Here is a 16997-nt window from a genome sequence, read left to right as displayed (position 1 = left end):
GCACCAGGCGGCGGCGGGAGGGAAAGTGTGGGGCAGCGGTGGCGGTGGGAGGGAAAGCGCAGGGGGGGCGGCAGCTGCGGGAGGGAAAGCGCGGCGGGTGGGGGGGGGGCGGCGGCGGCAGAAGGAAAAGAGTGGGGTGGGGGGTGGGGGGCAGAGGCGGCAGGGAAAGCATGGGGGGGGGGGGCGGGAGAGGTGGCGGTGGCGGGAGGGAAGCCCGCCGGAAGCCCTGTTCTTGCAGGAATCTTCCTGCAATGGGCCTCTAGTTTAAAAATAAAATAAAAAGTGTTAATCTTCCATCCAGTAGCTTAGTCTAAAAACCTGAACTATTTATAGGTGTAGGCACAACCTGAACAACCTCTTAAGTTCTAAAAAAAAAAAAAAAAAAAAAAAAAAAAAAAAAAAAAATTCCAGGAGTAAGGAGACCACTGACCTTATTTAGTATTTCCACATAATTAAGTTTTCTCATGGAATAATGATCTTTGTCTTTCCCACCCAACTTGGGTGGGATGACAAGAAAATGTAATAATGAGAACAAATATTCTTTGGATAAAGATAAAGCGCTACCCATATGCAAGGTTCTAGCACTTTTATTAATGAATTCCTTATATGTCTTACTCCCTTCACAAAGTACTAGTTTATTTTATTTGTTCTCAGACTGAATTGAGGGAGTGGCCCCCCATTCTTCCTGAATAGGAGCTTTCCTGGCCAGCCTGAGTTCATAAACTTTGATTAAAATCCTTCTCAGCCTTTGTCTTTCCAGACAAAGAGGTAGAATTGTTTTATTTCCCCCCAAATGAAAAGTATTCTATTGCAATTTTCCAAATTGTTTTTTTAAGCCTTTTCTATGTCTGTTATATATTTCTGGAGGCACAGTAGCCAAAATTGCCTACAGTATTACAGGTGCAAAATGTTTTGCTTAGGTGAAGATTTATTCAAGCATTTGAACATAATTACATGTAAGTAAACAAAAAACAAAACAAAACAAAACCCATCCATATCAAAACCACAATGAGATACCACCTCACACCCATTAGGATGGCTACTTTCAAATAACAAATGTTGGTGAAGATGTAGAGAAATGGATACCCTTGTACACTGTTGGTGGGATTGTAGAATGGTGTGGTTGTTATGAAAAATATTATGGTGGTTCCTCAAAAACTTAAAATAGAATTATCAAATTATCCATCAATTCCACTTCTGGGTATATACCCCAAAGTATTGAAAGCAGGGTCTCAAAGAGATGTGTTGTTTAAACTGTCTCTGCACGTGAGATGTTTTATGAGCCTGTATTCATTTCTGGGAATGATCTTAGCTTTTCCAGACCTTTCTGGGTCTATTTCAAGTTTATTTAGCACCTACTGTCTTTCCAGCACAGTCTCAGCATCAGGATTGCAACATAAACAAACACACCCCTGTCCTCCAGTTGCTCTCCGTCAAGTGGAAGAGATGGGGATGGAAGCACCTGGGGGATTAAGGGCCACTCTCGTGGCATGTCCGTGGTGGTGCACAGGTAAGTTCCATGGACCCTGCTAGAAGGGAGGATGGTTTAGGTGAGGAAAGGTCCCTCAAGGGCATGGCATTGAACGGAGTCGTAAAGAACAGAAAGGGCTTCTCCAGGTGCAGAAAGGGGGGAAAGACAGTGGGGACCAGATGTGCAAAGGCACGAAACACAGGTGAGGGAGATGAAACCACAAGATTCCTTCGGGGAAGTGTCAGTTGTTTCACGGAGCACAGAGCAAAGTGGGGGAAAGGGAAAGTAGCCCCACAGACACAGGCAGGAGCCAGATGGCCCAGAGCTCATTCGCCTTTAGAGGAGAGAGAAGAAAGCTGCGAGGGGAGGTCTACAGAGCTTGGCTATAGCCAAAAGGATGGAGATGAGAGACGTTAAGGAAGGCGCATTCAAATGTGTTTACATCATGTTACTTGCTCTGCAAGTGATTAAAACCTGAAACCACCAGCCACATACATACTAAAGTCATACCTGCAAGATGTTTCACGTTGGCATAGTGCCTGAAATCTAGACTCTCGTTTAAAACGTGAAGTGAGAAAGAGCAGACGCTGTGGCTCATTACCCCTGCTGGCTGCTGGTGCATTTGCTTCCCGTGGAACCCAAGGAGTTAACTTTGATGGAATTCCATGGTTTGGTTTCAGATTGGAAATCGAAGTTCTCTTCCCTGGAGATCAAGTTCCCGCACGGAGGGTTTTCTCCTCGAGAACACTAAGTCAGAGGAGCTCTGTCATGAAGGCAGGTACTCTGCTAGCGCCACATCCAGAAGATGCCAGCGATGTTAAGTTGAGCGTGCTGGACAGAGAAGCCTAGCTGAGTGATGCCTGACAGCGAGGAATCTGGGCCCAGGAATGGAAATGAGAGGTGGTGACAACTCATCAGGTCAAGTTTTTTATCTGTCCTGGGTCACCTGGAAGAACTTGACCCTCGGTGTACAGACAAGACCATGGGGCTGGGCCAATAGGGAAGGTGAGAAGATAAGAAACCCAATCAGCTAAGACAGAGCTAAGCTGTACCCCCAGATTTTAACAGGCTCTCTAAATGCTCTAGCGTTAACCCAGCTGAGCTAAGTCTTCAGAAAGGCATCACATCTTAGGTGGCAGTAGTGAATTACTACCAGAAAGTATGTAAAATACTGTCAATGTCAATTACCTAACAATTATTACAAGCTGTGAATAAATCATTCACTCTGATACTAATAAACCATTGAAAGTTCCTCAAGGATCTATCTGGGTTCATATATATCACATAGAATTCCAGTCAGAATGTCAGACTCTTGGAAACAACTTTGCCCAAATATTAAAAAAATAAATAAAAATTGACCAAGAGTTCCCAAGGTCCACCATCAAATCCTTGACTTCTATAATATTTAATCCCGGCTTCCTCCCTCCTCCTGTTCTCTGAAGCCCCTCAGACTGTTTCCAAAGTTTAAGACCAGAAAAGTAATGTTGCAACACAAACCGAATGCCTTATCCTCCACACAAGTTCATTTTTTGTAATCTAGGTCATTGGTTACGAAGGTAGAATGAAGTGCCAAACCCCCAAATGTTCACTGATGGTTACTGATCGTGAGCAAGGTCAGCGAGTCATTTGAGCAAAAGAGACTAACAAGCGAAACATCAGGGGGTCTCACCCAGCTCCACATCCTGGTCGTCGGTGAGCACAAGAATGATGTTGGGTCGGATGTTCTTCCGCTCCTGCGGTATCCGTCCTCTGAACCTCGGGGACCTGACCGTGGATCCGAGGCTCCCCAGCAGCTCGGCGCCCAGCACAGCCAGAACCAGAGCCCAGCGAGAACACGGCATTATGTGTGGTCCGCTGTCGCAAAGCCGGCACCGCGTCCCAGCCTCCTGGCTTCTGCAGGACTGAGCAGTCAGAGAGAAAGCGAGAGGGGGAGACTGAAATGAGATCCAAACCCAAACACGGTTGCAGAAAAAGGGCTTCAGCTAAGTGAGACCTGGCACATTCGCTGGCAGGGAACAGGCTGCACAGGAGTCAGAAGCTGCAAACCCTCGCAGGCAGGCGCTGGGTCTTTTTTTTTTTTTTTTTTAAGCACTTGATTATTTTGCAAATTCACTTTCGTCCTTTAGTCTCAGTCCAACTTTTCCTACTTCAGTTCATTGCCAAAATTTCACTTCCAACACAGGGCTCGAATGCAAAAGCTTTCTGACAAGGGCTAATACCTTGAATTAGGTATCCTGGTTGAAAAATCAATCTCTCTACTCAGAGGTGTTCAGAACATCTGTAGATGGGGTCCTGCAACATGGGAGAGAAAAATACAAAGGAAACATCAGCCAAGGATTTTGAAACAGGTTTTTGATCTAATTAGTCTCTTAAAACAACAGAATATAATATGTGTGTTATATATTCATATGTACTATCTATGTATATATATTTTTCCATCTGCACGCCAAAAGGGAGAGACAGAATTAAATAACGTTCAGAACTGCTAACAAATGACTTCAACATCTTCATTCACCATAATCAGTTCCATAAAGGGCGCTGAGTATCATCCCACTCACACCCCCTAATTGCACTTTAAACATCCCCCCAAAACTAAGTACGGGTCAGGAAGAGCCAGCGGTGCCTGTGAAACACAGTGCATCTGCACAGAGCATCCATGGGGGGTCTGGGGCGGAGGGGGGGCGCCCCGGTCTGGCACGAGGGGTTGTGCTGGAGGCGCGTTAACTCACCTGCACAGCAAGATATTGCGTACTTATCAAGTAGAATGCAATGCAAAGCTGTCATTTGTCATCTGCATTATGTCACTCACTACCCAGGAGAGTTCTTTTTGCTGACAAAGACTTCACAGAAAGGAGGGCAAGTTTTTCCCAGCCTCTGAAACCCTCCTCACTGTCCTCCATCAATCACCAGGGGGAGAGAGAGGCGCTTCCTGGAGCAGGGCTGGTCCCTCGGTCCAGCCCACGTCCTCAGCGCGCTGGCGCCTGAGGGGACAGAGCCCTCCGTTGACTGTCAGCACCGGCCTCACTGTTATCCAGACCCGGTGCAGCGCCGCCCGCCCGCACAGAGGCTGTGCTTTGCTGCCGCAGATCTAAACCTGCAAAGCCAAATGATGGATGGGCTCCGAGGCTGGGGGTTAGAGGCTACTCTCCCACGTTAAAAAAGAAATCAAACCCAGAGGGAGCACTGCAAAATCCTGGCCAGTCTGTTCTAGAGGGGAGAGTCTGAAAGGGCCGGGAATGCCCCTTTGGCTTGGGAACACAAACCTGCCACAAGCGTTTCTCTAGGACTTCTGAAAGATGGCAAAGGGCTCATTAAAAAAAAAAAAAAAAAATCTGTCTCTTGGATGTCATGAGGCAACATCTGTACGGGAATTCAGGCTGCCCTGACATGAACTAGGTGGCAGCCCCCTTCATCCGTGCCTCTGTCCCCACACACCTGAGGGTCTGTGTTTTGATCTGCAACAATAAACTGGCATCCGATAAATAAATATAACGAGGTAAGTGGGGGATAGCGTAGCAGGAGGGAAAAGCCTCCATCGCCCACTTCCACGCCTTAAATCCTGGGGGGTGGCAAAGGCTGTGGACGAAGAAAGACCGTGTATTGTTTACCCCGCCACACGCAGCATTTTGTTTACATAAACACACTCCCCCCCCCCATTATTTTAAACTTCATGAGCTGTTTTGTAAACAGTTCTAATGCTTTTCACTCTGCAGCCTATAATTAGAAAGAGAGAGAGAGAGAGAGAGAAAGAGAGAGAGAGAGAGAGAATGCAACTCAATAAGAAATAAGCTTTTAAACAAAAATCTGGTGTCTGCAGTAAGACAGTCCTGACTCCATGATCTGCCAAGCAACCTACAAGCTACCTCCGATGGCCCCCGTGGCTCTCAGCGTCGATGTGGAAGGCTTTTCTTGGGAACAGCTCAGGGTTATCCCATCACTGCTGGGCATGCTGAACGCTGGAAGCCCACAATTGTTCCGCACCGACTCTGGTTTCTGTGCATTTGTTTTAAATCATGAGAAAACGGCCGTGGGCACAAAGGGACCGGAAAATGAAAGAAATACGGTGCCAAACAATGTCTTTCTCCCAAAGAGCGCGCACCAGGCTCTGTTAAATACAGACATTTCTTAGAGGGTTGGTCCTTGAAGCAGCCAAACTTTGCCCCCTTCTCAGACTGGGCAAGGGTGTGTGGAGAGAGCGAGCAGGGCTTCCTTGCATCTTCTATCTTAGAAACCAACCTCTGCGGACAGCAGTGACTGGGAAGGACGGACAGACTCACTGTGTGGAGCTTCGTCAGCCACACACGCAACTGAAAATTCCAACAATTAAGATGCTGATAACATTCCCTGGAACCCAATCAACATTACTATTCTTCTCCTTATCTTATTTACTTTACTTCTTCCTTTAGGAAAGAGGAAATTAGTATTAATGGTCCCTTATATAAACTACATTGAAAATCATTTCCTAATAAAGAGAAGGAGACGGAGTAGGTGGCTTCTCTTCTTTTCCTTCCTCTTTCTTTCTTTCTCTCCTTTTTTTTTAACCTATAAAGTGACCTTCCTTTTTGGAAAGTGGAAGGTGCAGAAGAGACCTTACATTTTTTCCACCACAGTTTATAAGCAATTGAGGGGATTTTATGTAAAAGTCCGGAATTGAGTGGTAGAGAACTTTCTGACAGGTCTGGCCAGCAGGAGTGCTCAGTCCTTTATCTGCCCCCTCCCGCCCCGCCTTCGCTCAAACATACAAAACACACCACTGTGCACAAACTACACACAGACAATTCTTTATTCAAAAATGACCTTTTAAAACCTGTCATCCTCTCGCTGCCTGGTTTCCAGCCCCAAGAAGGAAAAGAAGTAAAGAAGCAGAAGAAAAACACCATCAGACAAAATGCAGAACTGGACAAAGGAGACAAGGATGCAATGTTTGAATTGGATACTTTGCGGTGGACGGCAAGTGTCCTTAGAGACTAACAATTTGTCTTGAGAAATAGTAGAAAATGGGAGAAATGTAAAAAGAGGTTTTTCTCACACATGGGAAGGGAGCTCGAGGACCGGTCTCCAAGCCCTAGAATGAAAACAGCAATTGTAGTTCCGGCCAATCGTGTGCAGTTTTACAGGACTTTGTTCAGGGCAGGAAGCCAAACTCTGAATGTGACATTAAAAGTTTCAAGTCACATAACAAAGAAAAAAAAGACCGGAGGACTTTACGCCACCTAGAAAGTTGAGTTCACATTTGATCGGGTGCCATACCCCACACCCAATGTCCTAGTGCAGTGGTCGGCAAACTCATTAGTCAACAGAGCCAAATATCAACAGTACAACGATTGAAATTTCTTTTGAGAGCCAAATTTTTTAAACTTAAACTTCTTCTAACGCCACTTCTTCAAAATAGACTCGCCCAGGCCTTGGTATTTTGTGGAAGAGCCACACTCAAGGGTCCAAAGAGCCGCATGTGGCTCGCGAGCCGTAGTTTGCCGACCACGGTCCTAGTGGGTTTAAGGGGATCTTAAGTGTAATCTGAGAATTTGGGGGGACTCTGAGATCCTTTGGGGGAGGTCCATAAGGCCACAACTATATTGATAAGAATACTGCCATGCTATTTGCTTTTTAAAAATATTTGTTGATATTTACACTGATGGAGTAAGAGTAATGGTAGATAAAACTGCTTTTGTCTCAGACTAATGAAGGGAGTGTCACCTACAGTTAAAAAAAGCCAGCTCTGTGTAAGATGAAGCAGTGAAATGATTAACTCTATTAAACCTGGACCCTTGAATGCACATCTTTTCTTTTTCATTTTCTGTATCAGAAGATGAGAGGTACATAAAAAGAACATATCAAGGACTTTGCCACCTGGGCAGGTGTGACCGCTGTCTCGGAGAAAAGCACCTGTGTGCCCAGGTTGCAAGCTGAACTAGACACTAATTTTTCTCATAAACACCATTTTTACTTGAAAGAATTATTTGGACTTAGATATTTGGCAGGCATTTTCTCAAATGATGAATGAAATGAGACTGTGTTTTCAAGGAAAACAACTGGCAGGATTTGTTGTGTTTGTTGCCAAGGATAGAAAGCTTGCTTTCAAGTTAAAATCAGAATTTTGGAGAACTTGTATCCACCACTGTGAGCTTGGCAGCTTCCCGATACGTAAAAGTCTCCTGATGACATTGGCGTTGATATAGCATATTAACAAGTGTTATTTTTTCACATGGTAAAACGAAGTATGTCAACATTTAGAATATTTATGTAATTCAGGGACCCAATAGTTCCCAAATGACCAAATACAATGCTACAAAAGTCATACATGAGTAAAAATGTCCAATCAAAGAGCAAATGACCATTGGATTTGAAAATAACAGAGTATTGGAATGTTTGCTGGTATGGTTTCAGATTTCTTATTATTTCTAACCTTTAATACATTTTTTAAAAATTACCACTTGTCAAGTCTGGGTAGAGTATCAAAGAAGATCTACAGGTATCTGCATAAGCTATTAATTTATTTCTCCTTTGCCAACTACTTATCCATCTGAGGCTGACTTTTATTACTGTACTTCAATAAAACAACATATTTCAAAAGACTGAACATAGAAGCTGTTATTAGAACCTAGCCCTCTTCTATTCAGATAAACATGAAAGAGATTTGCAAAAATGCAAGACAATGCCACTTTACTCACCAATAGTTTTTTGGCTTGGAAAATACAGGTATTTTTCATAAAACATATTATTTAAGTTAGCATATAATAGATTTGTTATTCCTTTCAAAAGGATTAATAAATATTCTTCAAGTTTCTCAGCTTTAATGCCTTAAGTATCAATAGCTATAATCCACATAAACAAAGGCTCCTGGGGTCTTCAATAAGTTTTACTAATATAAAGGGATCCCAAGTCTAAAGGGTTTGAGAGTTGCTGGCCTATAGTTTACCTGCCTCCACAGTTCAGCCCAGACTGTCACGTCCAAGGCTGGAGATCTGGCCTCATTCACAGATTTCTCAGTCACTTCTTTCCCTGAAAGCCTTGAAACTGCCCTAAGTTCTAAATGCCTGGTGTCATACAGGAGTTATTAATAATGAATGATGACATTCTGTGTTGTTTTTCTTGTTAATCTGAGGGTAACACCGAACTTCACAAATGAATGCCCACACAGCTAAAGCACGGGAAAGGCAGGATCAGAACCACCCATCAGCACAGACATACGCCTCCCAGGGATGGGGCAAACAACTGTTTCTAGAACAAAGCAATGCACTCCATAGTTGGGACAGAGGAAAAAAAAAAAGAGACACCATAACCAATCAAAACAGCCAGGGAGATTAGGCCAGCAGCTCGCAATTGTTAGAAGCTGAATTTAGCCAGAACACATTTCGTTTCTGGTCAGAGTGAAGCAAAATAGGATTGTACCAGCAAAGAGTTGGTAATCACATCGGCCCACATGCACCGCCAATCTACATACATTTCTCTCTCTTTTTTTTTCATTTTAATTTCTTTATTGATTAAGGTATTACATGTGTCCTCATCCCCCCCATTACCTTCCCAACCCCCCTCCCACACTCATGCCCTCACCCCCCTTTTGTCTGTGTCCATTTACATTTCTTAACATCAGTTTACATGGCCCTTTTCCCTTCATTCTGGCTTTCAGATTCCCCAAACATCACTCTTTTCTTAGCGAAAGCATCGGGACATGCTATCTTCTTTATGATATATGTGAAATCGTGAAGGAGCTAATTTCTTCGTTTAAAAACCCCCCTCGCTTGCAAAGTTCATCTACGGTTAATCCCCAGAAAGCCTGTTTCCCAGCCTAATTTATTACAACTCCAAGTAAAGAAGAGAGACAAGCGTCTCCTTCTGGTGCAGCAATATTTTTAGAGCCCTCTAATCATAAATCTCTTCCAACAACTGATGTCAGCTGGAAAGTGTGCATTCTGACCTGGAGCACCTTTGAGAAAATACTTGGCGAAATGATGAGCGCCTCCTTGAACAATGTTTGCTTTTCTTCCTTCTCTTCCTCCCCCCAATGTTGTGAAGGAACCTTGAAAAGTCATTTATTCAACAAAACTGGTAGTGTCAGTTATCCGTGGGGTATGGTGAGGGCGAGAGACGGATTTTATTTTTTACTTCCTTCATGCCTATATTGGATTTTTAAAAAATGCTCTGTTGTACTATAAAAGTAGAAATAAGTAAATTTAAGTTTTCTAGGTTTTTCCTCTGTCTTCTCATGGAGGAAGAAAATAGGAGGTGGGTGGTGATAAGAATGAAGTGAGAGGCTAGAGCAGGAAATGCAGTTTTGAGACGTGGCCCCACAAAGGTAGAAGAAACCCAAACCACGTAAAAACCAGTGTACCAAGGGCGTTTAAGAGAATGCAAAAAAGTCTAAGACTGAGATTTGTCCCACTTCTTTCAAATCAGATTAGCAAAACAAAGGAAAATGAAGTGACCTAAAAATTATAAAAAGAACCAGAAGGAGCTGATATTTCTGAAGCAGATGCTACCAAGTGTCTAAAGGGTAAAGGGCCTGATAATGGCCACTAGTTTCAATGGTGACAGTGAGATCCAAGAGAATGAGAACAAAGAGATTGGAGTTTCAAAAGAGGGGGCATTGGAAACTTCAGTTAATATGGGTTTGGTGAATAGACAACAATATTGAGGAAAAGAACTACCGATGTGATCTTAGGCATCTTAGCGAGGGTCTTAAAGTGTATGGCTTATTACATTAAATGTCATTAAATTTGCCATGAGTTTTACAAACTTATAGTTTATTTGTATTGAAGTGTCTTGAGGTATTGCATCAGTCAGCAGTAGTTTGTTGTAATATCAATGGCTTAACATAATAAAAGTATATCTATCACTCATACTACAAGTCACACATGGGGTGGGGTGGTCGCTGGCTAGTCAGGGGCACTGCTGTCTTGTTGCTACAATAACTGGACCAAGTAGCCGAGGAAGAAAAAAATTGGAGAATCTTGCAGGAGGTTTTCTTGGCTTCAATCTGAAAGTGACTCAGTCACTTCTAACATTTCACTGGCTGCAACTAGTCATGTGGCCCCATCCAGCTGCGAGGAGGATGGAAACCTGGTGGAGCGGATGAAGTGTGTGCTGAGCACTAGTGACTATGCCACAAGCATCAAGTTTCATTAGTACCTTATGAATTTACTAGTAGCCTGGTGCACAAAATTCGTGCACGGGGAGAGGGGTGTGTCCCTCAGCCCAGCCTGCACCCTCTCCAATCTGGGACCCCCTGCACCCTCTCCTACTGGGATCGGGCCTAAACGGGCAGTTGGACATCCCTCTCACAATCCAGGACTGCTGGCTCCCAACTGCTCGCCTGCCTGCCTTCCTGATTGCCCCTAACTGCTTCTGCCTGCCAGCCTGATCACCCCCTAACAACTCCCTTGCCAGCCTGATTGATGCCTAACTGCCCTCCCCTGCAGGCCTGGTCAACCCTAACTGCCCTCCCCTGCAGGTCTGGTCCCCCCCAACTGCTCTCCCCTGCAGGCCTGGGTTTCCCCAACTGCCCTTCCCTGCAGGCCTGGTTGCCCCCAACTTCCCGCCTCCGCTGGCCTGGTCCCCCCCAACTGCCCTCCCCTGCAGGCTTGATCGCCCCCAACTGCCCTTCATTGCACACCTGGTCCCTCCCAACTGCCCTCCCCTGCTGGCCTGATCGCCCACAACTGCCCTCCCTTGCAGACCTGGTGGTCCCTCCCAACTGCCTTCCCTTGCTGGCCATCTTGTGTCCACATGGGGGCAGCCATCTTGTGTGTTGGAGTGATGGTCAATTTGCATATTACGCTTTTCTTAGATAGGATCTTTCTTTCTGATATAATTAAACCAGAAACACACACACACACACACACACACACACACACACACACACACACACACGTATACATGCACACTTAAGGTATGTGTATAAATATTTTTACACACAGACAGACACATATTTCAAGTAGTAAAGAAACATAGTTTTCTTCGCAGCTTAAAGTTCAACCATTCTTAGGTACTAAAAATGTAGTTTTAACAAATTTGGTGTTTTTTTTGACATGTTTCCTTCTAGTTTGTTTTCCTGATATACATAATCTGGCACAATACACATGTATTTTAAAGTTCAGAAATTCTTGTGAAACATTTAAGTTGAAGAAAATATTTTGAAAAAAGACACTTAGATGCCATATTTATATTTCAAAAGCATTTCTCCAGATATTTTCTTGTAGTTAAAATCTATGTGAGGAAAGAGTAATATCTGACTTGACTCTAAATTAATCCACATTCAAAGAGAATTTCACCAGGCTATTTTCTGTCTGGTCAAGCTCGCCACCAATAATGCTCTTTATCATTTGTAAGGGTTGAAATACAGAAGAGTGGAGATAGGAGTTCCTTCTGAGGATCCTGCTGGCCGCACACGTGATGACCAACAAAGGGAAGTCTGCACAATGGAGAGTAAAGGAGGAATACTCATTTCAAAAGACGATGAAAGAATCTATTTCCTGGCTTAAGACTCAGGGGTAAAAATTATGGAAAATAACTGTTTCTTTTTTAAAAATAATATGTTACAGGAGAACCTTTAAAAATCACACATCCACAGTTTAGTCAACTCCTTTGCTCAGCGACATTTTCAAGGAAACCTTAAGATTTAGATTAGTTCATGTAGTGATATTTCAAAAATACTCCTTCATAAGTTGTACTGGAAAATACTGTGTTGCAATTTTTTGTATTATTGGTTAAATATATAATTCCAAGTCTTTTTGTTGTTGTGTTCATCCTCACTTGAGGATATTTTTCCATTGTCTTTTTTCAGAGTGGAAGGTAGGGAAAAAGGAAGGGAGGTAGAGAGATAGAGAGGGAGAGAGGGAGAGGGAAACATTGATGTGAGATAGACACATCGACTGGTTGCCTCCCATACGCACCCCAACCGGGAGCAGAGAGTGAATTCACAACCCAGGTACATGCCCTTGACTGGGAATCGAACCCAAGACCCTTTTCACTGGCTGACACTCTAACCAATGAGCACACTGGCCAGGGCTAATTCCAAGTCTATTAATGACAAAATCATCTTAAATGTGTATATGTACCTAAGTCCCTATGCTATGCTTAGATGATCATCTCTCCTTTAGCTATATACTCATCTCTCAATGATTAACTTGCATACATGTACATTTACCAAATAAAAAGAGCAACTCTATTAAAATTTCAAGTGAAATTCAGGCCTGCTATCTTGGAAAATATAATTGCAGTAAAACAAAGTAACTAGAGATCTTTCTAGGGAAATTAACTTATTAATCTTAGCCATAAAAGCATGCATAAAACATACAATGAATGCTAATGGTCTATTTTTGTTGCTATCTGTTTGGCATTCTTGCCCAATTAAATTCATCATCTTACCTTCAAATCATTATTTATCAATGTCTTTAGATAGATTAGCACCTGAAGAGATATAGTAGGAGATTTTTAAAACCATAAATTCACTAAAATTTACTGATTCACAAGGTGCTACTTGCATCAAAGGTTTGTAATAACTTGAAATTTAAAACATGATTTCTGTCTTAGTTTACTGTCCAAACAGAAGTTGGGAAATATTTTAGCTAACGAAAGCTAACATTTCCCTCTATTATTATAAAAGAGTAAACTTTATGAAACTGTAAGCTGTGGAAATTTATAGAATGAAAATTTTAAGAGCCATATTATCACCCTCAACGGTTATTAGTCATATTTGTGAAATAATCTTCCTGAAAAGGCTCAGATTATGATCTATATCTATGGACATTTGGGCAAGTTTCTGTTTATTGTCTATATTTTTATAATTAGGAGGTTATAGTTGGATGAGTCCTTACGTTTCATCTAGACCTCTATTCTACAAACACCCAAGGGTGTTCCACTTCTAGAATTAATTTTCTCACTAACTACTCTACTTTGTTTTCAACTTTCATTTCTCAGTACACACATGAACAGTACTTGTCACACAAAAAGCTGATATAATTAAACCAGAAAATGTGCCCCACGAGTAAAATCAGCCATTCATGAAAGCTGGTCACCCGAGGCTCTTTCAAACAATGCATATTTCAAAGTAATCTACAGTAATCCCTTCTCTCCACTGATTTGGTTTCCATGAAATCTTAAGCACATGTGTTCTGCAAAAGGAGGTTTATTAAAACCTGATGTAATATTAGAGATTATAATGCAACAGGGTTGGGCTGATTTTAATATCTGAGTCTTCAAAAACAATTTTCAATTATATTTGTAAGCTTACTAAAACATATGCATACAAAGGTAGATGGTGTTGACTATTAAGGAAAAAAAAAGGATGTTATCTTAATTTTAAATTCACATATAAAAGTGTGTGTGGAGGTCCTTAAACAGTTTTCACTGTAAGATGGATTAGCAAAGCACATAACTATTTTATAACTATAAATAGTGAGGAACTTTAGAAAATTCTTTATAAAATTGTGAATTTCTAGTTGATAATTCCTTTGGCTTGCTATGGTGAAACATTATCAAAATGTGTCATGTAACAGCATTTGACAACTTCAAAATATCAATTGTCATTCTTTGTAGAACTGGATTCTTAGTTACTGGTAAAGAAGTTTACCAAGCCCTCCAAGCTTGGTGGATTTCTGGAGGATTTGTTTGTTTGTTTGTTTTTCTTGATCCTTTTTTATTTTCTATTTGAACTTAGCTTCAATCAGGATTAGATTTGTATGTTTCTGGTCCTCCACTTCAAGATCTCCTGCATAGAGCTTTATATCCTTGAAACACACACACACACACACACACACACACACACACACACACACATCAGCTGGCTTTGAAATTAGCAAAAAGCAACACTGTGGCACACAGATGTTCCTCATTGAAACATCACTTCACAGGCCAGATCACATATGAGAAAGGAGATTGGCAACCTCCACCTTAGAGAGCTAATTTGAGGGAGACATTCTAGAAAACACATTATAGAATCTCTGAGTTAGAAGAAGTAATGGACTGAATGTTTATGTCCCCCCAAAGTTCATATGTTGAAATCCTAACCCCCAATGTGATGGTATCAGGAGATGGGGGCATTTGGGAGGTCATTAGGTCATCAGGGTGAAGCTGTTATGGATGGGATTAGTGCTCTTGTGAAAGGGACCCCAGAGAGTGCTCCCATTCCCTTTCTATTGAAGACACTGAGAAAATGGCCATCGATGAACCAGGCAGTGCTCTCACCAGACACTGAATCTGCTGATGCCTTGATCTTGAACTTCCAAATTTCAGAACTGTGAGAAATAAATGTTATTTAAGTCACCCAGTTTATGGTATTTTTGTTATAAAAATCCAAACAGGCTAAGACAGACGGATCTTAAAGTTGACATGGATCAACTTTTAACTTGTGAGGAAAACTTCTCTAGAGCATTGCCCTTCTAGGTAACACAGAACTCACTAGGCCACTTGTTTAGTTTTGGGACAGCTATTAAGGTTAGAAAATCCTCCCTTTTATTGAACAAAAATCTATCTTCCTCTCTTCTTTATGTTTAATTATGCTCTCTTCTAAGCCATGCAAAATAAATCTATATTCTTCTATATATAACAAATGCTTTAAATATCTAGAGATTTTTTCTAACTTCTAAATCCTCCTCTCTTACAAAACATACTTATGTGGTTGTTTAGTGGTAAATTATAGGAGAGTGGTAAAGGAGTTATTTTGGATTTGGCCATTGATTAGCTAAATATTGGATCAATAGATGCTATACAGCTATGGTTACGGAAATACGAAGCCAGCATATTTTATGCCCATCTGGCTCAAAAGAATTTGGACTACCAGACTACTAATCCATGTTTTCCAAATCCACTAAGAAAAATTTTCTCATATACTATTACTTTCGTGTTTGGACTAAATTTAATTTTAAAATGTTTTAAAACTTGCATAATTATCTTGTTAATCAGTTTTATTAGAGGGTAAAGCCAGAGAAGAAAGAGGAAGACCCATCCAGGCTAAGAGTCATAATCCAAGTACTGGATTTTTGTTATTACTTGACCATTTAATCACTGACTTCTCTCTAGACTTTGAGAAAGCTTTTACTTTAAGAAGCAATATCTTCTTTACCACACTTGGCTTCCAATTTCAGAATACTGGCTGCTTTACAAGAGCTCTGCAAGACAAGAACCACCATTCCATCATTAAACAAAGGCCAAACTCAAGTGTTTAATTTATAAGGTAGAGAGGGGTCTATCATAATTTTGTTAATTACTCTAGAGTTCAATTCCAGGGTGGGGCCTAAGGAATTGCATTTCTAACAAGTTCCTAGGTGATTGCTCTCCCCTGACAGTACTGGTCCAGGGTGGAGCAATCAACCCCCTAGTACTAGCAAAGGAAAGACGGCTAGAGCCAAGCCTGGGGCAGGTGCTTCAAGTCTTTTCAGGAAGGTTGATCTTTCAGGCCTTTGCATTGGCTGGAGCAGCTGAGCATTCACAGGACAAGACAATTGATATTGCCAGTTAGGTCACAGCTGAAAGGACTTCTGTAAGGCCATCTTTTGCACAGTTGACAGGAAAGCAAACATTCCAATGCACTCAGTCTTCACTAGGCATGGGCAACTGGAAGAGTTACCCATTGAAGACCATTAAACTGCCCTCAGCAAATAAACAGAAATGTTCTTTGGAGCGGCTTTCAACTGACCCTTTAATATCCCTTTCTAAATATTCTCACTCAATGTCTGAAGAAACTAGGTTCCACAAATCCTCGACATCCATGAACTAATGGAGTCTGGCAGTGGCCCAGTGCAATTTTAACATTTATTAAACAATTGTTATGCACAAAGATGGTTGACCATCAGCACGTTTTCTTTTATATCTTTAAGTAAATTATTCCTAGAGATTAAGGAGGCGGAGCGAATTACTTGCTTTTGTTTTAACGAAGCCCTTCCTCACTCTTCCAATTCTGTCCCAATCACCCACGCTGGGCCTTTCTTTAACCCCCATCCATCACCTCCTCTGAGACGCTGGGAGACAAATCTAGTTGCCGTAAAAAACAAACTCTGACTCATTTCAACAACATGAACCAAAATATATATATATCAACCCACTGTGATGTGCAGGAGACACTAGGGGTCCTGGGGACTCTCCTTCTTACGCTGTGGAAGAGGCGGGAAAGGTGTGTGGCCACACAAAAGTGAGCTGGCAAGCTGCACAGAACTCACGGGGGCTAAGCGTAGAAAGGGTTGAAACAGAGCCAAAGTCAGGTGTGCAACCTTCCCAACGACTTTGTGCACCTGAATTCCTGCAACAGCCACTTCTCAGACAGAGCCCCAGAGGGGAACCCGCGGTCGGACAGCCCACTGAGAAGGTGCAACCATTTTGCAGTTTGGCTTTCCAGTTGCCCAACTTCAGAGAGTATATTTCAGGACCACGTGGGCTGCTGCTGGGATCTGGACTCTACTGAGAAGTGGCACATCTTGAGTGTGTGGCCTTTTCTTCTTTTTCCTTTACCCCTTCCCCATCTCATCACCGGTGTCTCCTACATTCCTCAGATACTACCACCCCAGTCTCCCGCTTCATTATTCTCTTCTTT

The 16997-nt window shown here is 42.2% G+C and overlaps 1 protein-coding gene across 6 annotated transcripts in view; it reads right to left on the bottom strand.

Moving 5' to 3' along the window:
- SULF1 (sulfatase 1) overlaps positions 1 to 16997 on the bottom strand; it is a 168015-nt gene that overhangs the window by 81557 nt on the left and 69461 nt on the right. For 4 of the 6 annotated variants that reach the window (XM_079796252.1, XM_079796257.1, XM_079796258.1 and 1 more), the window contains 2 exons: positions 3691 to 3763; positions 3141 to 3372 (listed from right to left, as the gene is read on the bottom strand). In XM_079796252.1, the coding sequence (XP_079652378.1) occupies positions 3141 to 3312 (172 nt within the window). In that variant the 5' untranslated portion in view covers positions 3313 to 3372; positions 3691 to 3763. Of the gene's footprint in view, positions 1 to 3140; positions 3373 to 3690; positions 3764 to 5334; positions 5356 to 5707; positions 5729 to 16997 lie in introns of those variants that run through there. The other 2 variants (XM_079796254.1, XM_079796255.1) reach the window with 2 other exon arrangements.

The sequence above is a fragment of the Cnephaeus nilssonii genome, assembly GCF_951640355.1.
Source record: "Cnephaeus nilssonii genome assembly, chromosome: 18".
NCBI classification, from domain to species: domain Eukaryota; kingdom Metazoa; phylum Chordata; class Mammalia; order Chiroptera; family Vespertilionidae; genus Cnephaeus; species Cnephaeus nilssonii.
Note: the sequence above shows the minus strand (reverse complement) of the source record. Positions and strands in the feature narration are given on the sequence as shown.